This window comes from Salmo trutta, chromosome 13 (assembly GCF_901001165.1).
Source record: "Salmo trutta chromosome 13, fSalTru1.1, whole genome shotgun sequence".
NCBI lineage: Eukaryota > Metazoa > Chordata > Actinopteri > Salmoniformes > Salmonidae > Salmo > Salmo trutta.
This window is the reverse complement of record NC_042969.1, coordinates 18333046-18358567: the sequence shown is the minus strand read 5'-3', so window position 1 is coordinate 18358567 and position 25522 is coordinate 18333046. Positions and strand designations below refer to the sequence as shown.

The 25522-nt window shown below is 46.5% G+C and overlaps 1 protein-coding gene across 2 annotated transcripts in view; it reads left to right on the top strand.

The window, feature by feature from the left end:
- Nucleotides 1–25522, top strand: part of kcnip1a (Kv channel interacting protein 1 a) — a 73609-nt gene that overhangs the window by 6060 nt on the left and 42027 nt on the right. The window contains exon 1 of one of the 2 annotated variants that reach the window (XM_029771260.1): nt 18959–19313. The exons of the other annotated variant lie outside the window; for it this stretch is intronic. Within the exon in view, the coding sequence (XP_029627120.1) occupies nt 19250–19313 (64 nt within the window). The 5' untranslated portion in view covers nt 18959–19249. Of the gene's footprint in view, nt 1–18958; nt 19314–25522 lie in introns of those variants that run through there. 2 annotated transcript variants of the gene reach the window in all.

Genomic DNA, 25522 nt, shown 5'->3' with positions numbered 1-25522 from the left:
ACATTTCTGATAAGTTATACATGGCTCTCTAAGTTATGCAATGACTGACATGACAAGAGGAACTGATGATGCACTACCCAATTTAGAAATTGCACCTTGTGCATTCTACTATTACAACTTTTAAGAGTAGGTTTAAAGTCGGACTGTTCCTTTAGGGGGCACGCCCCACAGTTTGGGAACCACTGCACTAGAGAATCTGCTTCCCTCTTTGGTTTACTATTGGGCTGAGGTTCACACTAAACATTGCTTACAGTCATGGGGAGAATCTCAATTGGTTCTGCTCGACTCCTGCTCTTCTCCACTCGTGTGCCATCAGGCAAATGACATTTATAGGGGTGGATCCTAATAAATGTGTAAAGTGATTCAAACCAATTTAGTTAGTTGTGCAAGACATGTTATAAAGAAAAGGATAAGCATCATATTGTTTTTAAACGTTTGCATGCTTTTCTCCTCTGAGTAAACAACAGCTGATTCAAAGGGGGTGTGGCAGATTTCAAAACTCTTCCACACAGATGGACTTCAGTATCCTGTGCAAGAGCAGGACACTTCTCGCCACTAACGAATTGACACTCTCCTCAAGCACCTGACCACTTATCGGTTTCTGGGTCACAGAGGAGTGGGGAAGGACGGTTAGTCATTATGACGGGGGGATTTGAGACAAAACGTCTCAAGGATCATCCTATTAAACAGACTTTCCAAACGTGGGTCTGTTGTAGACCCACTCCCTCCCTGTTTACCTCATGTCAAAATAGAAGTCCTGCTCGTGCGACATATGTCGATAAATAAGGAATAACTTGTGGGGGACCTCTGCTTTCATATCGCATCAAAATATTTACACATGCTAAATACACACATACTGTACACTGTTTTAACAGGTTTTAACACAGTTGCAGTCGACAGTATTTTTCAGTAACAACACGTTTGTGGCGTCTGCCTTCCGTTTACACACAGGTGTTCTGAGATGCAGATAGCTAATTAGCACAGGTAGTCGCTTCTGTCTTCCATCTGTTATCCGTAAACAAGCACTGTAACATGGAGATATGGCAATGTGGGAACATTAACCCTATAAAGGTGTGTAGTAATATAACCTTTTTTTTTATTATTATTTCTCGCTGATATGAAAGATTCCCCACTGGGCAGAGACGTCAATTAAACGTCTATTCCACGTTGGTTCAACGTAATTTAATTGAAATGACGTGGAAACAACGTTGATTCAACCAGTGTGTGCCCAGTGGGATGTTCCTTATGTTTCCAAAACCATACTGCAAGAGATGCGCTTTAACGTTCAGGGCTGGTCGTAGGTAACTGTGTCTGAAAGTGGGGGTGTCAACAGAAGTGGAAGGATGGACAGAAGTGGGTGTATGGGAAGCTAATTGGGAACATTTCTTGCCACTCAAGACTGTTTTGCATAGCTGATTGGGCTGCATGGAAGTCGATTGTTGACAACTGTAGCATTTTAGCTAAGCATAACCCTAACTTTTTTCCTAACCTTAACCTCATTCTCTTAACCAACTGCGTTAATTCTCCTAACCGGCTACCTACGTTAGTTCTCCTAACCTGCCACGCTAATTCATCTAACCTGACACGTTAATTCTCCTAACCTGCAACATGAGTTCTCTTAACCTGCTACATGAGTTCTCTTAACCTACTACATTAGTTCTCTTAACCTGCTACATGAGTTCTCTTAACCTCCTACATTAGTTATATTAACCTGCTACATGAGTTCTCTTAACTTGCTACATGAGTTCTCTTAACCTGTTACATGAGTTCTCCTAACCTGCTACATGAGTTTTCCTAACCTGCTACATGAGTTCTCTTAACCTGCTACATGAGTTCTCTTAACCTGCTACATGAGTTCTCTTAACCTGCTACATGAGTTCTCTTAACTTGCTACATGAGTTCTCTTAACCTGCTACATGAGTTCTCTTAACCTGCTACATGAGTTCTCTTAACCTGCTACATGAGTTCTCCTAACCTGCTACATGAGTTCTCCTAACCTGCTACATGAGTTCTCCTAACCTGCTACATGAGTTCTCCTAACTTGCTACATGAGTTCTCCTAACCTGCTACATGAGTTCTCCTAACCTGCTACATGAGTTCTCCTAACCTGCTACATGAGTTCTCCTAACCTGCTACATGAGTTCTCCTAACCTGCTACATGAGTTCTCCTAACCTGCAATGTAAACATTAAGCTGACCTGCGGTGCACCTGGCTATGGCCGGTCTAACTAATAATGGAAGGCTAATGTTACACCCATCGCTGTTGATCCACCCATTGATGTGATCCACCCACTTCTTTTGCAACACCCACTTTCAGACGCACTCAATGGGCTCTGTTTCCGGCTGGCTGTAAGGTGGCGCTAGTGTCAATTTACCAGTACTTTACCTGTCTAACATCAGCACGTAGGTACTCAGATGGCAGGGGTGGAAATATTTGAGTCGTGTCCTTAAACACATGATCCAAAGTGCTAATTTCAGGCAGTGCTGGTAGGGGTATTTAAGACCAACCAAAAGTTGTTTTTAGTGGTAATTCAGTCGGTTATGGCATGAATTTTGACTGCGGAATATTTCCATGCCTCCCATCTGAGCACCTTTCTCTATACCAGACGGTGTCAGAGGAAGGCCCTAAAAATGGTCAAAGACTCCATCCACCCTAGTCATAGACTGTTCCCTCTGCTACCGCACGGCAAGCGGTACCGGAGCGCCAAGTCTAGGTCAAAAATGCTTCTTAACAGCTTCTACCCCCAAGCATAACACTCCAGAACAGCTAATCAAATGGCTACCCAGACTATTTGCATTGCCCCCCCCCCTCTTTTACACTGCTGCTATTCTCTGTTTATTATCTATACATAGTCACTTTAACTCTACCTACATGTACATATTACCTCAGTTACCTTAACTAACCGGTGCCCCCACACATTGACTCTGTACCGGTACCCCCTGGATGTAGCCTCACTATTGTTATTTTACTGCTGCTCTTTAATTATGTTACTTTTATTTCTTATTTTTGACTTATCTATTTTTACTTAACTGCATTGTTGGTTAGAGCCTGTAAGTAAGCATTTCACTGTACGGAATACCTGTTGTATTCGGCGCACGTGACAAATAACATTTGATTTGATTTGATCCACGTGCCTGTATGACCTCCCTACAATGCCTGGGCATGCTCCTGATGAGGTGGCGGATGGTCTCCTGAGGGATCTCCTCCCAGACCTGGACTAAAGCATCCGCCAACTCCTGGACAGTCTGTGGTGCAACGTGGCGTTGGTGGATGGAGCGAGACATGATGTCCCAGATGTGCTCAATTGGATTCAGGTCTGGGGAATGGGCGGGCCAGTCCATAGCATCAATGCCTTCCTCTTGCAGGAACTGCTGACACACTCCAGCCACATGAGGTCTAGCATTGTCTTGCATTAGGAGGAACCCAGGGCCAACCGCACCAGCATATGGTCTCACAAGGGGTCTGAGGATCTCATCTCGGTACCTAATGGCCGTCAGGCTACCTCTGGCGAGCACATGGAGGGCTGTGCGGCCCCCCAAAGAAATGCCACCCCACACCATGACTGACCCACCGCCAAACCGGTCATGCTGGAGGATGTTGCAGTCAGCAGAACGTTCTCCACGGCGTCTCCAGACTCTGTCACGTCTGTCACATGTGCTCAGTGTGAACCTGCTTTCATCTGTGAAGAGCACAGGGTGCCAGTGGCGAATTTGCCAATCTTGGTGTTCTCCGGCAAATGCCAAACGTCCTGCACGGTGTTGGGCTGTAAGCACAACCCCCACTTGTGGACGTCGGGCCCTCATACCACCCTCATGGAGTCTGTTTCTGACCGTTTGAGCAGACACATGCACATTTGTGGCCTGCTGGAGGTCATTTTGCAGGGCTCTGGCAGTGCTCTTCCTGCTCCTCCTTGCACAAAGGCGGAGGTAGCGGTCCTGCTGCTGGGTTGTTGCCCTCCTACGGTCTCCTCCACGGCTCCTGATGTACTGGCCTGTCTCCTGGTAGCGCCTCCATGCTCTGGACACTACGCTGACAGACACAGCAAACCTTCTTGCCACAGCTCGCATTGATGTGCCATCCTGGATGAGCTGCACTACCTGAGCCACTTGTGTGGGTTGTAGACTCCGTCTCATGCTACCACTAGAGTGAAAGCACCGCCAGCATTCAAAAGTGACCAAAACATCAGCCAGGAAGCATAGGAACTGAGAAGTGGTCTGTGGTCCCCACCTGCAGAACCACTCCTTTATTGGGGGTGTCTTGCTAATTGCCTATAATTTCCACCTGTTGTCTATTCCATTTGCACAACAGCATGTGAAATTTATTGTCAATCAGTGTTGCTTCCTAAGTGGACAGTTTGATTTCACAGAAGTGTGATTGACTTGGAGTTACATTGTGTTGTTTAAGTGTTCCCTTTATTTTTTTGAGCAGTGTATAACTAGTAAACTACAGATATCCCAAAAAACGACTTAAGTAGTACATTAAAGTATTTTTACTTACATGTTTTACACCATTGATTCTAAGAATTGCAAAAGACTTACTGATAAAGCGATTTCAGCCAAACCGTTATTGACACCGATTGATAGATTAAACAATTTCACAAGGTCCATCCTCACTCCTTGGTCCTCTGCTTTAGGTGTTCTTCAAGAGTGCCTTATAAAAAATGTACAGAATAATGCCATCATTCAACCGCCTCTGCCCTTCCGCAAAGTCAAGGAGAGGTGGCTGTGCTGTTGTAGTCAATGTGGAGACAAAGAGAGGGAGGAAGAAACTAGTGTGTGTAAAACACTCATATGGTGTATATGGAACAGTAAATATTTAATCCCAGATGAAAAATGGCTGCTTGCCTGCAAGGGGACCCTCTGTTTGCTTTGTTCTGACTCCAGGACTGGACTGTGACATGGTGGAACTATGTGGCAGAACTGCCAAACTTAACAGATGTTTGTAGAACTCTGTGTCTTCAACTCTGTTCATCAGTACTCGCACTGTGTCAGTCAAGAAATTTTCATCAGCCGGTGATTGTCAAGCAAATAACTGTTGGTCTCACGGTAATTGACCGTTAATTAACATAAACACATTTAGCACCACCTGGCTTCCACACATAGCCTACAAGCCATTTTAAAAGTCTAATAAATCCATGTAAAATAGCCTACACCTTCACAATAAATCATTATTTATTGAAGACAGGTCTAAAAAAACATGATATGAAGAAAATGTAGTCTATTTTAGAAGAACAGAAGAGCATACTCTGAATTGTCCTTACACCTCCCTGTGGCTCAGTTGGTAGAGCATGGTGTTTGCAATGGTGTTTGCAGGGCCAGGGTTGTGGGTTCAATTCCCACGGGGGGCCAGTACGAGAAAAAAAAAATGTATGAAATGAATTGAAATGTATGAATTCACTACTGTAAGTCGCTCTGGATAAGAGCGTCTGCTAAAATGTAAAATGTAAACGTTAGGTCCTGATGTGGCTATGCCAAATGGCTGTGGGCTACACTAATTCATTTAGCAGATAAGATTTGCTTGTAATTCCGTGGCAGTATTTGATATTATTTTATAGTATGTTTAGATTTTTAATACATTATAAGGCTGCATGATGAGACTCAAATGATGATTTGAAAAAAGTTGCTTGAAAGGCGTGAGCTCTTTGTTTTTTGCACAGACTGTACACACTCCAATAGTGTCTCATTCACAATTTGACAAGCACTTGATACAGGGGCGAAAATCTGATATCAACTTTGGAGGGGACAATTACATGACATTTTCTCAAGAGCAATTCCTGAGGGGGACACCAAAAGTAGTAACACATACCATACATTGTAATATGGTAAATGTATATTGAGGAACCAAAGAAATAAGGTGTTTGCCGTACTCCTAACTACCGGTACCCAGTTTAAGTTGAGAGTGGGGGTATCCATGACATTTTCCAATTATGTTCCTATTTTACAAGTCAAAAAAATTGAGAACCTTTCATAATGTTGCCAAACAAAGACTCAACAAACTTACCTGAGACTCCCTGTCTCTGCCAGTCTGTCCCTGCATATCTGTCCCCAACTCTGCTGTCTGTGTGCCATCTGTTGCCTGCTCTGCCAAATGACATCATTGTGAAACATTTCCATTAGAATTTCATTTCTTTCTTATGAACACTTTATCAACTAGTCTTTGAGATATTAGGCTACTAGGGTTCTTACTATGCGTTTTGGTGTATTGAAAAATACTCTGATGTCCGTCTTTTATTTTTCTGCCATTTTTCTACCTGGCTGGCTGGCTGGCTACACACACACACACAGTGTGTAGGTTATTTACAGTAGGAGATGGGCTTCTATCATCTTTTATCATTCTATTTGGGCTTCAATCTAAAAGGTAGCTAGCAAATGTGAAACAGATTTAAATGACAAGAGTTGACAGCTGTATGAGTTCACCATTTACACAACATATGCTGCAACCTTTTGTAATTTTAATAGTTTGTTTCATATTGGCTGGCTTCCAACAATAGCTGAATTTGCAAAGCTAGCGAGCACCAATTCAGTTTCAGTGGTGTTTGCTATAATCTTTGCTACCCGGGTTAAATAAAGGTGAAATAAAATAAATAAATAAAAGTTCCCTTGCGACAATTTAGCTTTTGCAACGAGACCATTAAATATATTTAAGACAATGGTAGAAGAGAGTGTAGTTCTGTTCAGTTTGGACTTCAGTTTATCGCTAACCTTATCACAGGGACTTTGAAGCACTAACTTACATCATCTGCATGCTGATCTTGGAATAAGTTGACGATAGCAAAGATTCCATCTTTGACGACGCCACATAAATGGAATAGGTACTAGCTAGCTTAATAGTTAATATTTGCGCGCTAGCTCTGCATATTCAGCTAGTGTGTGTGCGCGATTGACTGGATTAACCTTACGTCAGTTACGTTCATTGAGTGCCTTTCAGACAGTAGACACGACCCCTCTGTTACCTTGCCAACTAAGGAACTGGCAGTGGATCAAACCATTGTGAGGCAAAGGGTGGGGGGGGTCGCAATCTTTTGAAACTTAAAAACGCGCTATTAAGTGTCTATAATCAGCACAATTGCTTTCATTGCGTATTATTAATATTATTTAAATTACATAGTTATGTTTCAGTGATATATTGGGGGGGACAAATCATATTTTTCCCAGGATGAAGGGGGTCGTGTCCCCCCCGGGATTTCCGCCCCTGACTTGATAATACCTCGAATTTCACGGAGGCATCCCTTTTGTGGCCGTAATGCACCCTAAAAATATGAATGCCTTTTGCGGCCTGGAGTGCTGCATTGTGCCCTTCTCACTGAGAGTACTGCCGATTCGAACCTTCTCTCAGTCTTCTCACAGGCTACAAGTTAAGACAGACACATCAGGGACGCAACTGCGTGAGTCCTTATCCAATTCCGAGGTACATATAGAAGATATTGGAAGAACTGTCCACATTTACTTTTCGTCAGCCAACAAGATGAGTAGGCCTAACGAACAGCAAAAGCACTAGCCTATGTCAATCTACTATCCCCCACAGTACAAAAGGTGACCTATTTTATTTTGTGTGAGAAATAAATATTCCAAACATAGTCTGGGACAGTTGTGGGATGCAATAGATCTCAAATTAATACAACCACTAGTATCAAAAAAACGATTTTATGCAATGTGGCTGCCGCAACAGATCAGAACGTTTAACTTTAAATGTTGATTACTATTAGGCTATTTCTTCACATTATAAGCGCAGCAATGCGCACAAGGCAGTAGGCTATAAGCACAAATGTTCCATTAGCAGAAACACCATTATCAAACGTGACCGCAAATGTAATTATGCATGTAATGCTTTTATTGTAAAGGTGCATTTTAATGGTGAAAATGATCTTCCCCAAACTTGAAACTCACACACTGCTTATATATGCCAGTAAGGCTCTACACCCCTTGTAAAGAAGATTAATGTGCTTAATTTTAAGAAGTAATTCAGCCACTTTAGTTGTGATACAAACCTTATTAAAACATATAGGCCTATGGGCTAGGCTACATGAGGTGTGCGACTATGATTCGGACAACTTGCAAAAGAAATGCACTGTTTCTCATGATGGGCATCATTCACAAGTGATAATATTTAGTTCACAAGTAACAGGCTAATATTGTCACCCATCAGAGTATTCTTGATTTAATCTTGTCTATACATATTGTAAGGGCTGTCGTGAGAGAGAGACCAAGGTGCAGCGGAGTTAGTGTTCATCATAAAAGGTTTTAATGATCAATGAACACTATACAAAAGAAACCAAAAAAACGACTAGCAACAGTTCTGTTGCTAAAAAACAAAGAAATACAAAAACATAGAGAAAGGAACATAGAACGCCCACCCAATGTAACATCCTGGCCTAATCAAAATAAAGAACAAAAACCCCTCTCTATGGCCAGGGCGTTACACATATACTAAATAATATATGTGTGACATTTGATTTTATTTAGAATAGACCATTATCATGCACCTGTATCGAACCAGTGGAAGCTGGAAAAAAACATGTAATCTATGCACTTAAATAGCAAATGGAGGACGCTTTTCCCATGGTTCATTTTCATACTAGCCAGGTATGCTATACCCCTGTTGTAAATATAAGCAATGTGTTTAATATTAGGAAAGTTGAGAAATAAATATAGTAGGCCTATAGAAAGCCGATGGGATCCTCCACTTTTATTAGTGGCCATCACTCTGTTTTCACCCGCAATTGCATCGCCTATAGAGATGTTGCGCAACATGAGCTCATGAAGTGTTTGATTCAATTTTCGAATACATTTGCATTGATGTCAGAGTGATTAGAGGGACAATAGAATGCTGAGTACCAGGCAGTTAGTGAGTCTGGAATGCTACTAATGACCAGCAGCAGCATCAGAGCTTGGAGACTCGTGACCGCTGCCTTCTTGACTCGCGACCGCTGGTATGGCGGTAATACGGTCACGGCAACAGCCCACTTTGTGTATTTGGGCTTTGAAGTTCCTCTATTGAACACTGTGTCTATAGTACTGACACTTCAGAACAAACTTCCTTTCCATTTTTTGGGGGGGGACTATCTGTTGTTCCATGTAGTGAATCTGTTATTCAATGTGTTTGTATGGGCTAATAGCAGTACTGCCAAATAAAAATGCTAATCTAATACTTTTCTGAAGTGTCTGTCCTATATCTGAGCGATATAAGAAATACCAGGATAATGTATTTTAACCTCTTATTTTTGGCACTTAACAGTCTTCATATGTACTTCCTTTCATTTTTCAGTACTACAGACACAGTGTTCCATGGTGGAACTACAAAGCCCAAACACACAAAGTGTTTGCATTATTCACTGTCTCAGCTTGGACTCTCTCTCTTTCTGTCTCTCTTTCTCGTCTCTTTCTCTCTCCCTCTCTCACTTTCCTCGTCTCCATCTAAGGTTGGCCTGTCTTCATATCAGGTTAGCCACTGTTTTGTCTGGTCTTCCTGCCTAGAAAGAGATCACGGGGTAACTCTTGGGCCCCTGTGGTAAAACATGACAGAAAGGAACTACTACAGTATATGTGAATGCTCTGGTCATTTGTCAACCTTGCTGTTGGTGTTTCCATCATCCCAGTCACAGACACCACACCATCCAAATCCATCAGACTCACCTAACAGCTCTCCACTTACCCTACAGTGGCTTAGTGTTTCACTGTGCTAAACTGTTTTTTATCGGTCCTCAATTAGGAACACAAAACATGTATATTGCTTCTCTGCTTTCGACATGTTCAGGTACACCGAATAGCAGGGGAACAAGACCACTTAATTTTGTTCCTGTTTGCTATTTCAGTGCCAGGAAGCAACAGAGAGAGCAAAAAACAGCAACACACTGCTTTATCTCTCCACGTCAGTGTGTTTAAAAGCTCAGTGCTGACCCTGATGTCTGATGTGTGTTGGAGCTGGTGCTGAATGGCTGGTGCTGAATGGCTGGTTTTGAATGGCTGGTGCTGAATGGCTGGTGCTGAATGGCTTGTTTTGAATGGCTGATGCTGAATGGCTGGTGCTGAATGTCTGGTGCTGAATGTCTGGTGCTGCTGGTGCTGAATGGCTGTTTTGAATGGCTGGTTTTGAATGGCTGGTGCTGAATGTCTGGTGCTGCTGGTGCTGAATGGCTGGTTTTGAATGGCTGATGCTGAATGTCTGGTGCTGCTGGTGCTGAATGGGTGGTGGTGAATGGGTGGTGGTGAATGGCTGGTGGTGAATGGCTGGTGGTGAATGGCTAGTTTTGAATGGCTGGTTTTGAATGGCTGGTGGTGAATGGCTGGTGGTGAATGGCTGGTGGTGAATGGTTGGTTTTAAATGGCTGGTGGTGAATGGCTGGTGGTGAATGGCTGGTGGTGAATGGGTGGTGGTGAATGGCTGGTGCTGCTGGTGCTGAATGGCTGGTTTTGAATGGCTGGTGCTGAATGGGTGGTGGTGAATGGGTGGTGGTGAATGGGTGGTGGTGAATGGGTGGTGGTGAATGGCTGGTGCTGCTGGTGCTGAATGGCTGGTTTTGAATGGCTGGTGGTGAATGGCTGGTGCTGAATGGCTGGTGGTGAATGGCTGGTTTTGAATAGCTGGTTTTGAATGTCTGGTGCTGCTGGTGCTGAATGGCTGGATTTGAATGGCTGGTTTTGAATGGCTGGTGGTGAATGGCTGGTGCTGCTAGTGCTGAATGGCTGGTTTTGAATGGATGGTGGTGAATGGCTGGTGCTGAACGGCTGGTGATGAATGGCTGGTGGTGAATGGCTGGTTTTGAATGGCTGGTTTTGAATGGCTGGTGCTGAATGTCTGGTGCTGCTGGTGCTGAATGGCTGGTTTTGAATGGCTGATGCTGAATGTCTGGTGCTGCTGGTGCTGAATGGCTGGTTTTGAATGGCTGGTGGTGAATGGCTGGTGGTGAATGGCTGGTGGTGAATGGGTGGTGGTGAATGGGTGGTGGTGAATGGCTGGTGCTGCTGGTGCTGAATGGCTGGTTTTGAATGGCTGGTGGTGAATGGCTGGTGGTGAATGGCTGGTTTTGAATGGCTGGTGGTGAATGGCTGGTGATGAATGGCTGGTGGTGAATGGCTGGTTTTGAATGGCTGGTTTTGAATGGCTGGTGCTGAATATCTGGTGCTGCTGGTGCTGAATGGCTGGTTTTGAATGGCTGGTTTTGAATGGTTGGTTTTAAATGGCTGGTGGTGAATGGCTGGTGCTGAATTGGCTGGTGGTGAATGGCTGGTGCTGAATGGCTGGTGGTGAATGGCTGGTTTTGAATAGCTGGTTTTGAATGTCTGGTGCTGCTGGTGCTGAATGGCTGGATTTGAATGGCTGGTTTTGAATGGCTGGTGGTGAATGGCTGGTGCTGCTAGTGCTGAATGGCTGGTTTTGAATGGATGGTAGTGAATGGCTGGTGGTGAATGGCTGGTGATGAATGGCTGGTGGTGAATGGCTGGTGGTGAATGGCTGGTTTTGAATGGCTGGTTTTGAATGGCTGGTGCTGAATATCTGGTGCTGCTGGTGCTGAATGGCTGGTTTTGAATGGCTGGATTTGAATGGCTGGTGGTGAATGGCTGGTGCTGCTGGTGCTGAATGGCTGGTTTTGAATGGCTGGTGGTGAATGGCTGGTGGTGAATAGCTGGTGCTGAATGGCTGGTGGTGAATGGCTGGTTTTGAATGGCTGGTTTTGAAAGGCTGGTTTTGAATGGCTGGTGGTGAATGGCTGGTGGTGAATGGCTGGTGGTGAATGGTTGGTTTTAAATGGCTGGTGGTGAATGGCTGGTGGTGAATGGCTGGTGGTGAATGGCTGGTGGTGAATGGCTGGTGGTGAATGTCTGGTGCTGCTGGTGCTGAATGGCTGTTTTGAATGGCTGGTTTTGAATGGCTGGTGCTGAATGGCTGGTGCTGAATGTCTGGTGCTGAATGTCTGGTGCTGAATGTCTGGTGCTGCTGGTGCTGAATGGCTGTTTTGAATGGCTGTTTTTGAATGGCTGGTGCTGAATGTCTGGTGCTGCTGGTGCTGAATGGCTGGTTTTGAATGGCTGATGCTGAATGTCTGGTGCTGCTGGTGCTGAATGGCTGGTTTTGAATGGCTGGTTTTGAATGGCTGGTGGTGAAAGGCTGGTGCTGCTGGTGCTGAATGGCTGGTTTTGAATGGCTGGTGGTGAATGGCTGGTGGTGAATGGCTGGTGGTGAATGGCTAGTTTTGAATGGCTGGTTTTGAATGGCTGGTGGTGAATGGCTGGTGGTGAATGGCTGGTGGTGAATGGGTGGTGGTGAATGGCTGGTGCTGCTGGTGCTGAATGGCTGGTTTTGAATGGCTGGTTTTGAATGGCTGGTGCTGAATGGGTGGTGGTGAATGGGTGGTGGTGAATGGCTGGTGGTGAATGGGTGGTGGTGAATGGCTGGTGGTGAATGGGTGGTGGTGAATGGCTGGTGCTGCTGGTGCTGAATGGCTGGTTTTGAATGGCTGGTGGTGAATGGCTGGTGCTGAATGGCTGGTGGTGAATGGCTGGTTTTGAATAGCTGGTTTTGAAAGTCTGGTGCTGCTGGTGCTAAATGGCTGGATTTGAATGGCTGGTTTTGAATGGCTGGTGGTGAATGGCTGGTGCTGCTAGTGCTGAATGGCTGGTTTTGAATGGATGGTGGTGAATGGCTGGTGCTGAATGGCTGGTGATGAATGGCTGGTGGTGAATGGCTGGTTTTGAATGGCTGGTTTTGAATGGCTGGTGCTGAATATCTGGTGCTGCTGGTGCTGAATGGCTGGTGCTGAATGGCTGGTTTTGAATGGCTGGTTTTGAATGGCTGGTGGTGAATGGCTGGTGGTGAATGGCTGGTGGTGAATGGCTGGTGGTGAATGGCTGGTGCTGAATGGCTGGTGGTGAATGGCTGGTTTTGAATAGCTGGTTTTGAATGTCTGGTGCTGCTGGTGCTGAATGGCTGGATTTGAATGGCTGGTTTTGAATGGCTGGTGGTGAATGGCTGGTGCTGCTAGTGCTGAATGGCTGGTTTTGAATGGATGGTGGTGAATGGCTGGTGCTGAACGGCTGGTGATGAATGGCTGGTGGTGAATGGCTGGTGGTGAATGGCTGGTTTTGAATGGCTGGTGGTGAATGGCTGGTGGTGAATGGCTGGTTTTGAATGGCTGGTTTTGAATGGCTGGTTTTGAATGGCTGGTGGTGAATGGCTGGTGGTGAATGGCTGGTGGTGAATGGTTGGTTTTAAATGGCTGGTGGTGAATGGCTGGTGGTGAATGGCTGGTGGTGAATGGCTGGTGGTGAATGGCTGGTGGTGAATGACTGGTGGTGATTGGCTGGTGGTGAATGGCTGGTGGTGAATGGCTGGTGGTGAATGGCTGGTGGTGAATGGCTGGTGGTGAATGACTGGTGGTGATTGGCTGGTGGTGAATGGCTGGTGGTGAATGGCTGGTGGTGAATGGCTGGTGGTGAATGGCTGGTGGTGAATGGCTGGTGCTGAATGGCTGGTGGTGAATGGCTGGTTTTGAATAGCTGGTTTTGAATGTCTGGTGCTGCTGGTGCTGAATGGCTGGATTTGAATGGCTGGTTTTGAATGGCTGGTGGTGAATGGCTGGTGCTGCTAGTGCTGAATGGCTGGTTTTGAATGGATGGTGGTGAATGGCTGGTGCTGAACGGCTGGTGATGAATGGCTGGTGGTGAATGGCTGGTGGTGAATGGCTGGTTTTGAATGGCTGGTGGTGAATGGCTGGTGGTGAATGGCTGGTTTTGAATGGCTGGTTTTGAATGGCTGGTTTTGAATGGCTGGTGGTGAATGGCTGGTGGTGAATGGCTGGTGGTGAATGGTTGGTTTTAAATGGCTGGTGGTGAATGGCTGGTGGTGAATGGCTGGTGGTGAATGGCTGGTGGTGAATGGCTGGTGGTGAATGACTGGTGGTGATTGGCTGGTGGTGAATGGCTGGTGGTGAATGGCTGGTGCTGAATGGGTGGTGGTGAATGGGTGGTGGTGAATGGGTGGTGGTGAATGGCTGGTTTTGAATGGCTGGTGGTGAATGGCTGGTGCTGCTAGTGCTGAATGGCTGGTTTTGAATGGATGGTGGTGAATGGCTGGTGCTGAATGGCTGGTGATGAATGGCTGGTGGTGAATGGCTGGTTTTGAATGGCTGGTTTTGAATGGCTGGTGCTGAATATCTGGTGCTGCTGGTGCTGAATGGCTGGTGCTGAATGGCTGGTTTTGAATGGCTGGTTTTGAATGGCTGGTGGTGAATGGCTGGTGGTGAATGGCTGGTGGTGAATGGCTGGTGGTGAATGGCTGGTGCTGAATGGCTGGTGGTGAATGGCTGGTTTTGAATAGCTGGTTTTGAATGTCTGGTGCTGCTGGTGCTGAATGGCTGGATTTGAATGGCTGGTTTTGAATGGCTGGTGGTGAATGGCTGGTGCTGCTAGTGCTGAATGGCTGGTTTTGAATGGATGGTGGTGAATGGCTGGTGCTGAACGGCTGGTGATGAATGGCTGGTGGTGAATGGCTGGTGGTGAATGGCTGGTTTTGAATGGCTGGTGGTGAATGGCTGGTGGTGAATGGCTGGTTTTGAATGGCTGGTTTTGAATGGCTGGTTTTGAATGGCTGGTGGTGAATGGCTGGTGGTGAATGGCTGGTGGTGAATGGTTGGTTTTAAATGGCTGGTGGTGAATGGCTGGTGGTGAATGGCTGGTGGTGAATGGCTGGTGGTGAATGGCTGGTGGTGAATGACTGGTGGTGATTGGCTGGTGGTGAATGGCTGGTGGTGAATGGCTGGTGGTGAATGGCTGGTGGTGATTGGCTGGTGGTGAATGGCTGGTGGTGAATGGCTGGTGGTGAATGGCTGGTGGTGAATGGCTGGTGGTGATTGGCTGGTGGTGAATGGCTGGTGGTGAATGGCTGGTGGTGAATGGCTGGTGGTGAATGGCTGGTGGTGAATGACTGGTGGTGATTGGCTGGTGGTGAATGGCTGGTGGTGAATGGCTGGTGGTGAATGACTGGTGGTGATTGGCTGGTGGTGAATGGCTGGTGGTGAATGGCTGGTGGTGAATGACTGGTGGTGATTGGCTGGTGGTGAATGGCTGGTGGTGAATGGCTGGTGGTGAATGGCTGGTGGTGAATGGCTGGTGGTGAATGGCTGGTGGTGAATGGCTGGTGGTGTGATGTCTCTTTAGGTTTGTTGCTGCCCTGCCTGGCATGTCTGATCAGACGTACTGTTTTGTATTCCTCACTCCTCTCCTGTGCATTCCAGGGAGATGGAGAGAGCGACAGAGAGTGTGTGGGTGTGCTGCACCTCTGTATGAGGATAGATCTAAAAATGCTGTCATATCACTTTCACTGAGCCAGGAGGGCAGAGGGAGAGAGAAGGAAATGTCACGTTTCATTACACACCAGTTTCTACCTCCCTCCCTCCTCTCCCTCCTCTCCCTCCTCTCCCTGTCCTGATTGACTACCTGTGCTGAGGGAGCAGTGTGTTTAATGAGAGTGCTGCCCTAATGACTGTATTACTGCCATTTTATGCTTGGTCTCACTGAGGAGCTCTCCTTTAACCCATTAGAGTCTAATCCCTGTCTAAGCCGGGGAAGGGGGTTCTACCAAGCTATATGGAATTGTTTTAAGATTGTCATACCATTTTTCTATTTGATTTTGTATTTTAAGACCCCTTGAGGGTCTTAAGGGGGGGGTGTGTGGGTGGGAGAACACTAGTGGTCCCATGGGGGGGGGGGGGGGGGGAGAACACTAGTGGTCCCATGGGGGGGGGGGGGAGAACACTAGTGGTCCCATGGGGGGGTGTGGGTGGGAGAACACTAGTGGTCCCATGGGGGGGGGGGAAGAACACTAGTGGTCCCATGGGGGGGGGGAAGAACACTAGTGGTCCCATGGGGGGGGGAGAACACTAGTGGTCCCATGGGGGGGGGGAGAACACTAGTGGTCCCATGGGGGGGGGAGAACACTAGTGGTCCCATGGGGGGGGAGAAGAACACTAGTGGTCCCATGGGGGGGGGAGAACACTAGTGGTCCCATGGGGGGGGGAGAACACTAGTGGTCCCATGGGGGGGGGGAGAACACTAGTGGTCCCATGGGGGGGGAGAACACTAGTGGTCCCATGGGGGGGGGAGAACACTAGTGGTCCCATGGGGGGGGGAGAACACTAGTGGTCCCATGGGGGGGGGAGAACACTAGTGGTCCCATGGGGGGGGGGAGAACACTAGTGGTCCCATGGGGGGGGGGGAGAACACTAGTGGTCCCATGGGGGGGGGGGGAAGAACACTAGTGGTCCCATGGGGGGGGGAGAACACTAGTGGTCCCATGGGGGGGGGGAGAACACTAGTGGTCCCATGGGGGGGGGAGAACACTAGTGGTCCCATGGGGGGGGGAGAACACTAGTGGTCCCATGGGGGGGGGGGGAGAACACTAGTGGTCCCATGGGGGGGGGAGAACACTAGTGGTCCCATGGGGGGGGGAGAACACTAGTGGTCCCATGGGGGGGGGAGAACACTAGTGGTCCCATGGGGGGGGGGGGGAGAGAACACTAGTGGTCCCATGGGGGGGGGGAAGAACACTAGTGGTCCCATGGGGGGGGGGAGAACACTAGTGGTTCCCATGGGGGGGGGGGAGAACACTAGTGGTCCCATGGGGGTGTGTGGGTGGGAGAACACTAGTGGTCCCATGGGGGGGGTGTGTGGGTGGGAGAACACTAGTGGTCCCATGGGGGGGGGTGTGTGGGTGGGAGAACACTAGTGGTCCCATGGGGGGGGGGGGGAGAGAACACTAGTGGTCCCATGGGGGGGGGTGTGTGGGTGGGAGAACACTAGTGGTCCCATGGGGGGGGGGGGGAGAGAACACTAGTGGTCCCATGGGGGGGGGAGAACACTAGTGGTCCCATGGGGGGGGTGTGGGTGGGAGAACACTAGTGGTCCCATGGGGGTGTGTGGGTGGGAGAACACTAGTGGTCCCATGGGGGGGGTGTGTGGGTGGGAGAACACTAGTGGTCCCATGGGGGGGGGGGAAGAACACTAGTGGTCCCATGGGGGGGTGGGAGAACACTAGTGGTCCCATGGGGGGGGTGTGTGGGTGGGGAGAACACTAGTGGTCCCATGGGGGGGGTGTGTGGGTGGGAGAACACTAGTGGTCCCATGGGGGGGGGGGAAGAACACTAGTGGTCCCATGGGGGGGGGGAGAGAACACTAGTGGTCCCATGGGGGGGTGTGGGTGGGAGAACACTAGTGGTCCCATGGGGGGGTGTGGGTGGGAGAACACTAGTGGTCCCATGGGGGGGGGGGGTATGTGGGTGGGAGAACACTAGTGGTCCCATGGGGGGGGGGGGAGAGAACACTAGTGGTCCCATGGGGGGGTGTGGGTGGGAGAACACTAGTGGTCCCATGGGGGGGTGTGTGGGTGGGAGAACACTAGTGGTCCCATGGGGGGGTGTCGGTGGGAGGACACTAGTGGTCCCATGGGGGGTTGTGGGTGGGAGAACACTAGTGGTCCCATGGGGGGGGGGGGTGTGGGTGGGAGAACACTAGTGGTCCCATGGGGTAGTGTGGGTGGGAGGACACTAGTGGTCCCATGGGGGGGGGTGGGTGGGAGAACACTAGTGGTCCCATGGGGGGGGGGGTGTGGGTGGGAGAATGCTAGTGGTCCCATGGGGGGGGGGGTGTGGGTGGGAGAATGCTAGTGGTCCCATGGGGGGGTGTGGGTGGGAGAACACTAGTGGTCCCATGGGGGGGGTGTGTGGGTGGGAGAACACTAGTGGTCCCATGGGGGGGGTGTGTGGGTGGGAGAACACTAGTGGTCCCATGGGGGGGGGGGGGGAGAGAACACTAGTGGTCCCATGGGGGGGGGGGTATGTGGGTGGGAGAACACTAGTGGTCCCATGGGGGGGGGGGAGAGAACACTAGTGGTCCCATGGGGGGGTGTGGGTGGGAGAACACTAGTGGTCCCATGGGGGGGTGTGGGTGGGAGAACACTAGTGGTCCCATGGGGGGGTGTGGGTGGGAGAATGCTAGTGGTCCCATGGGGGGGGGGGGGTGTGGGTGGGAGAATGCTAGTGGTCCCATGGGGGGGTGTGGGTGGGAGAATGCTAGTGGTCCCATGGGGGGGGGGGGTGTGGGTGGGAGAATGCTAGTGGTCCCATGGGGGGGTGTGGGTGGGAGGACACTAGTGGTCCCATGGGGGGGTGTGGGTGGGAGGACACTAGTGGTCCCATGGGGGGGTGTGGGTGGGAGGACACTAGTGGTCCCATGGGGGGGTGTGGGTGGGAGGACACTAGTGGTCCCATAGTTAAACACTTTCACACAGTACACACACAGTACACACAGACACACACACACACACACACACACTCTGGTGAATTGTTAGGACATTGTGGTCCTGATAAGGTAGGAAACCATGTACACACACACACACACAAACACACACACCGCCAAGCCAGTAGTGTGTGAGATAATGCAACATCCAGTGAACACAGACAGACCGTGTGTCTGCAGAATAACAATAGAGACGGAGCAGAGCTCCTCCCCTTTCTCACCTCATCTCTCTCTGTTTCTCACTCCCCTGCTTTTTGCATTATCCAGTGTCAAATCCTCTTAATCACTCTCCTTTTCATCAAGCTGAATCTTTCTCTTTTTTTCCCTCTGCATCCCTCTTTCCTCTCTCCTCCCAGCTTCCAGCTTTCCTCTGTGAGATTCTGTCTGCTTCCTTCCTGTTCCATAAGCAACAGTGTGATCCCCCTCTCCCCACGAGACAGACAAAGAGACGGAGAGAGGGAAAAAGAGGGGGAGTAACAGACGTATATTAAGAATGAATAGAATGACAAGATGGCTGTGACAGAGAGATATTAAGAGAGAGAGAGAGAGAGAGAGAGGGAGAGAGAGAGAGAGAGAGAGAGAGAGAGGAGAGAGAGAGAGAGAGAGGAGAGAGAGAGAGAGAGGAGAGAGAGAGGGAGAGAGAGAGAGAGAGAGAGAGAGAGGGAGAGATTCATGTAAACCTAGGGGTGTCAGTGTTGCCATACAGACAAAGGTAGTGCCGTAGTGCATGTGGTCTCTCTCACGCACACACGCTCTCGCACACACACACGCTCTCGCACACACCAACATTACAACTGCGTAGGAGTCAGACAGAAGAGGAATGCCACTGGCTTGCACACGGAGTAGCCTCACATTCATAACTTAACAACAACAGGCACACAAGACACACACATGCACGCACGCACGCACACATACACACACTCAATCAATCGCAGACACAGAGTCTTTGTGTGGCTGTAAACATGGGGCTCGTCATGGGGACCTTTTCCATGCAGAGCAATAAGCAGGATCGGACCTATCGGAAAGGTAAGACCTACATTGTTTATTCTAGTAGAGTAGGAGACTGATTCAGTTTACTGTGTGTTACAGGGTTAGTACTGTATGTCTGTGTGTGAGAGACTTTGTTATGTACACTGAGTGTACAAAACATTATGAACACCTGCTCTTTCCATGACATAGACTGACCAGGTGAATCTGGGTGAAAGCTTTGATCCCTTATTGATGTCATTTGTTAAATCCACTTCAATCAGTGTACAGTAGATGAAGGGGAGGAGACAGGTTAAAGAAGGATGTTTAAGCTTTGAGACCATTGAGACATGGATTGTGTATATGTGCCATTCAGAGGGTGAATGGGCAAGACAAAATACTGAAATGCCTTTGAATTGGGTATGGTAGTTGGTGCCAGGCACGCTGGTTTGTGTCAAGAACTGCAAAGCTGCTGTTTTTTTCCTGCTCAACAGTTTCCTGTGTGTATCAAGAATGGTCCACTACTCAAAGGACATCTAGCCAACTTGACACAACTGTGGGAAGCATTGGAGTCAACATGGGCCAGCATCCCTGTGGAACGCTTTCGACACCTTGTAGAGTCCATGCCCTGATGAACTGAGTCTATTCTGAGGGCGAATAGGGGATGAATCTCAATATTAGGAAGGTGTTCTTAATGTTTTGTACATTCATTGTATGTATGGGCTAAATTATGCATATATGTGTCTGCATGTACTGCATATGGACTAGCATCCATTAGTGTCAGTGTCAAGGCATGATTTATCAGTTGTTTATGCATATGATGATGATTTATCAGTTGTTTATGCATATGTGATTACATTTACATGTAGAATACAGTCTGTGAGTGAATATGATTACTTGTAGGCTCCAGTCTGTGAGTGAATATGATTACTTGTAGGCTACAGTCTGTGAGTGAATATGATTACCTGTAGGCTCCAGTCTGTGAGTGAATAGGATTACTTGTAGGCTACAGTCTGTGAGTGGATATGATTACTTGTAGGCTACAGTCTGTGAGTGAATATGATTACTTGTAGGTACTTGTAGGCTACAGTCTGTGAGTGAATATGATTACTTGTAGGCTCCAGTCTGTGAGTGAATGTGATTACTTGTAGGCTCCAGTCTGTGAGTGAATATGATTACTTGTAGGCTACAGTCTGTGAGTGAATATGATTACTTGTAGGCTACAGTCTGTGAGTGAATATGATTACTTGTAGGCTACAGTCTGAGTGAATATGATTACTTGTAGGCTACAGTCTGTGAGTGAATATGATTACTTGTAGGCTACAGTCTGAGTGAATATGATTACTTGTAGGCTACAGTCTGAGTGAATATGATTACTTGTAGGCTCCAGTCTGTGAGTGAATATGATTACTTGTAGGCTACAGTCTGTAAGTGAATATGATTACTTGTAGGCTACAGTCTGTGAGTGAATATGATTACTTGTAGGCTACAGTCTGTAAGTGAATATGATTACTTGTAGGCTACAGTCTGTAAGTGAATAGGATTACTTGTAGGCTACAGTCTGTGAGTGAATATGATTACTTGTAGGCTACAGTCTGAGTGAATATGATTACTTGTAGGCTACAGTCTGAGTGAATATGATTACTTGTAGGCTCCAGTCTGTGAGTGAATATGATTACTTGTAGGCTACAGTCTGTAAGTGAATATGATTACTTGTAGGCTCCAGTCTGTGAGTGAATATGATTACTTGTAGGCTACAGTCTGTAAGTGAATATGATTACTTGTAGGCTACAGTCTGAAAGTGAATATGATTACTTGTAGGCTCCAGTCTGTGAGTGAATATGATTACTTGTAGGCTACAGTCTGAGTGAATATGATTACTTGTAGGCTACAGTCTGAGTGAATATGATTACTTGTAGGCTACGGTCTGTGAGTGAATATGATTACTTGTAGGCTACAGTCTGTAAGTGAATATGATTACTTGTAGGCTCCAGTCTGTAAGTGAATATGATTACTTGTAGGCTCCAGTCTGTAAGTGAATATGATTACTTGTAGGCTCCAGTCTGTAAGTGAATATGATTACATGTAGGCTACAGTCTGTAAGTGAATATGATTACTTGTAGGCTACAGTCTGTAAGTGAATATGATTACTTGTAGGCTCCAGTCTGTGAGTGAATATGATTACTTGTAGGCTACAGTCTGTAAGTGAATATGATTACTTGTAGGCTCCAGTCTGTGAGTGAATATGATTACTTGTAGGCTACAGTCTGTAAGTGAATATGAATACTTGTAGGCTACAGTCTGTAAGTGAATATGATTACTTGTAGGCTCCAGTCTGTGAGTGAATATGATTACTTGTAGGCTACAGTCTGAGTGAATATGATTACTTGTAGGCTACAGTCTGTGAGTGAATATGATTACTTGTAGGCTACAGTCTGTAAGTGAATATGATTACTTGTAGGCTCCAGTCTGTAAGTGAATATGATTACTTGTAGGCTCCAGTCTGTAAGTGAATATGATTACTTGTAGGCTACAGTCTGTAAGTGAATATGATTACTTGTAGGCTACAGTCTGTAAGTGAATATGATTACTTGTAGGCTACAGTCTGTAAGTGAATATGATTACTTGTAGGCTACAGTCTGTAAGTGAATATAATTACTTGTAGGCTACAGTCTGTAAGTGAATATGATTACTTGTAGGCTACAGTCTGTAAGTGAATATGATTACTTGTAGGCTCCAGTCTGTGAGTGAATATGATTACTTGTAGGCTCCAGTCTGTGAGTGAATATGATTACTTGTAGGCTCCAGTCTGTAAGTGAATATGATTACTTGTAGGCTCCAGTCTGTGAGTGAATATGATTACTTGTAGGCTCCAGTCTGTGAGTGAATATGATTACTTGTAGGCTACAGTCTGTGAGTGAATATGATTACTTGTAGGCTACAGTCTGTGAGTGAATATGATTACTTGTAGGCTCCAGTCTGTGAGTGAATATGATTACTTGTAGGCTACAGTCTGTGAGTGAATATGATTACTTGTAGGCTACAGTCTGTGAGTGAATATGATTACTTGTAGGCTCCAGTCTGTGAGTGAATATGATTACTTGTAGGCTACAGTCTGTAAGTGAATATGATTACTTGTAGGCTACAGTCTGTGAGTGAATATGATTACTTGTAGGCTACAGTCTGAGTGAATATGATTACTTGTAGGCTACAGTCTGAGTGAATATGATTACTTGTAGGCTCCAGTCTGTGAGTGAATATGATTACTTGTAGGCTACAGTCTGAGTGAATATGATTACTTGTAGGCTCCAGTCTGTGAGTGAATATGATTACTTGTAGGCTACAGTCTGAGTGGATATCATTACTTGTAGGCTACAGTCTGTGAGTGAATATGATTACTTGTAGGCTCCAGTCTGTGAGTGAATATGATTACTTGTAGGCTACAGTCTGAGTGAATATGATTACTTGTAGGCTACAGTCTGTAAGTGAATATGATTACTTGTAGGCTACAGTCTGTGAGTGAATATGATTACTTGTAGGCTACAGTCTGTAAGTGAATATGATTACTTGTAGGCTCCAGTCTGTAAGTGAATATGATTACTTGTAGGCTACAGTCTGTAAGTGAATATGATTACTTGTAGGCTCCAGTCTGTAAGTGAATATGATTACTTGTAGGCTACAGTCTGTAAGTGAATATGATTACTTGTAGGCTACAGTCTGTAAGTGAATATGATTACTTGTAGGCTCCAGTCTGTGAGTGAATATGATTACTTGTAGGCTACAGTCTGTAAGTGAATATGATTACTTGTAGGCTCCAGTCTGTGAGTGAATATGATTACTTGTAGGCTACAGTCTGTGAGTGAATATGATTACTTGTAGGCTACAGTCTGTAAGTGAATATGATTACTTGTAGGCTCCAGTCTGTGAGTGAATATGATTACTTGTAGGCTACAGTCTGAGTGAATATGATTACTTGTAGGCTACAGTCTGAGTGAATATGATTACTTGTAGGCTACAGTCTGTGAGTGAATATGATTACTTGTAGGCTACAGTCTGTAAGTGAATATGATTACTTGTAGGCTCCAGTCTGTAAGTGAATATGATTACTTGTAGGCTACAGTCTGTAAGTGAATATGATTACTTGTAGGCTCCAGTCTGTAAGTGAATATGATTACTTGTAGGCTACAGTCTGTAAGTGAATATGATTACTTGTAGACTACAGTCTGTAAGTGAATATGATTACTTGTAGGCTACAGTCTGTAAGTGAATATGATTACTTGTAGGCTCCAGTCTGTGAGTGAATATGATTACTTGTAGGCTCCAGTCTGTGAGTGAATATGATTACTTGTAGGCTCAGTCTGTAAGTGAATATGATTACTTGTAGGCTCCAGTCTGTGAGTGAATATGATTACTTGTAGGCTCCAGTCTGTGAGTGAATATGATTACTTGTAGGCTACAGTCTGTGAGTGAATATGATTACTTGTAGGCTACAGTCTGTGAGTGAATATGATTACTTGTAGGCTACAGTCTGTGAGTGAATATGATTACTTGTAGGCTCCAGTCTGTGAGTGAATATGATTACTTGTAGGCTACAGTCTGTAAGTGAATATGATTACTTGTAGGCTACAGTCTGAGTGAATATGATTACTTGTTGGCTACAGTCTGTAAGTGAATATGATTACTTGTAGGCTACAGTCTGTGAGTGAATATGATTACTTGTAGGCTACAGTCTGAGTGAATATGATTACTTGTAGGCTCCAGTCTGTGAGTGAATATGATTACTTGTAGGCTCCAGTCTGTGAGTGAATATGATTACTTGTAGGCTACAGTCTGAGTGAATATGATTACTTGTAGGCTCCAGTCTGTGAGTGAATATGATTACTTGTAGGCTACAGTCTGAGTGAATATGATTACTTGTAGGCTCCAGTCTGTGAGTGAATATGATTACTTGTAGGCTACAGTCTGAGTGGATATGATTACTTGTAGGCTACAGTCTGTGAGTGAATATGATTACTTGTAGGCTCCAGTCTGTGAGTGAATATGATTACTTGTAGGCTACAGTCTGTGAGTGAATATGATTACTTGTAGGCTACAGTCTGTGAGTGAATATGATTACTTGTAGGCTACAGTCTGTGAGTGAATATGATTACTTGTAGACTACAGTCTGTGAGTGAATATGATTACTTGTAGGCTACAGTCTGTGAGTGAATATGATTACTTGTAGGCTACAGTCTGTGAGTGAATATGATTACTTGTAGGCTACAGTCTGTGAGTGAATATGATTACTTGTAGGCTACAGTCTGTGAGTGAATAATAAACAAATGTTTATTGGACACCAGAGCAGAGCAAAGTTACAGGGAGGTTAACCAACTTGGTTTCAGCACTAGCACTATACCATAGAATCAACTTCTCCTGTTTTCTGTACACATTGTATGTGTGTGTGTGTGTGTGTGTGTGTGTGTGTGTGTGTGTGTGTGTGTGTGTGTGTGTGTGTGTGTGTGTGTGTGTGTGTGTGTGTGTGTGTGTGTGTGTGTGTGTAGACAGCACACTGCTAAGGTAAATAGAGAGGGTTGGGATCATGTCTATAAAAGGTGATGGTATTCTCTAGCCTCCACATCTCTGCTTCTGCTCATTAAAACAAAACCTGTGTTCTGTCTGCCAGTGTCTTACAAGGACAGGAAAATGTGTGTGTGTGTGTGTGTGTCTGTCTTTTGGTCTTAAGGGGCATCTTTCTAGCCCCTTATGTTGTGTTCAGGTAACCACTGTAATCCGTCAGCCATTGGCTGTGGCGTGTCTGCTGACTACAGATTGTCACTCACCATTGGACACAGACCTTGAGAGCATATAACTCCCATACATAGAGCTAAAAATACTAAACCAACAGAAACTGGGTCTACAGGAGCATTATCCATTACTATAAACTGTTAATCCACCATCTATTCCTGTGTATAGCGCTCTATTTCTGTTCACCAGAGCCCTATATTTAGTAGTGCACTATGTAGAGAATAGGGTGCCATTTGAGATGTACCCAGAGACAAGCAGGAACCACCAGGGCTTTGGGGAGCCTTCAGTCCCTCTGCTGGCCATCTGACAGGGTGGGGGTGGGGGTGGGGGGGGTGTTAGGACCCTGGGCCTACACTTAGAGGACCCACTCTGAGAGGACCTACATCTAGATCACAACACCACCAGCCACATACACAACCCCACCCCAACCAAATCAACTATAGGCACCCTCAGATCAGACCTATGCCCCTCCTGCCCACCCCATA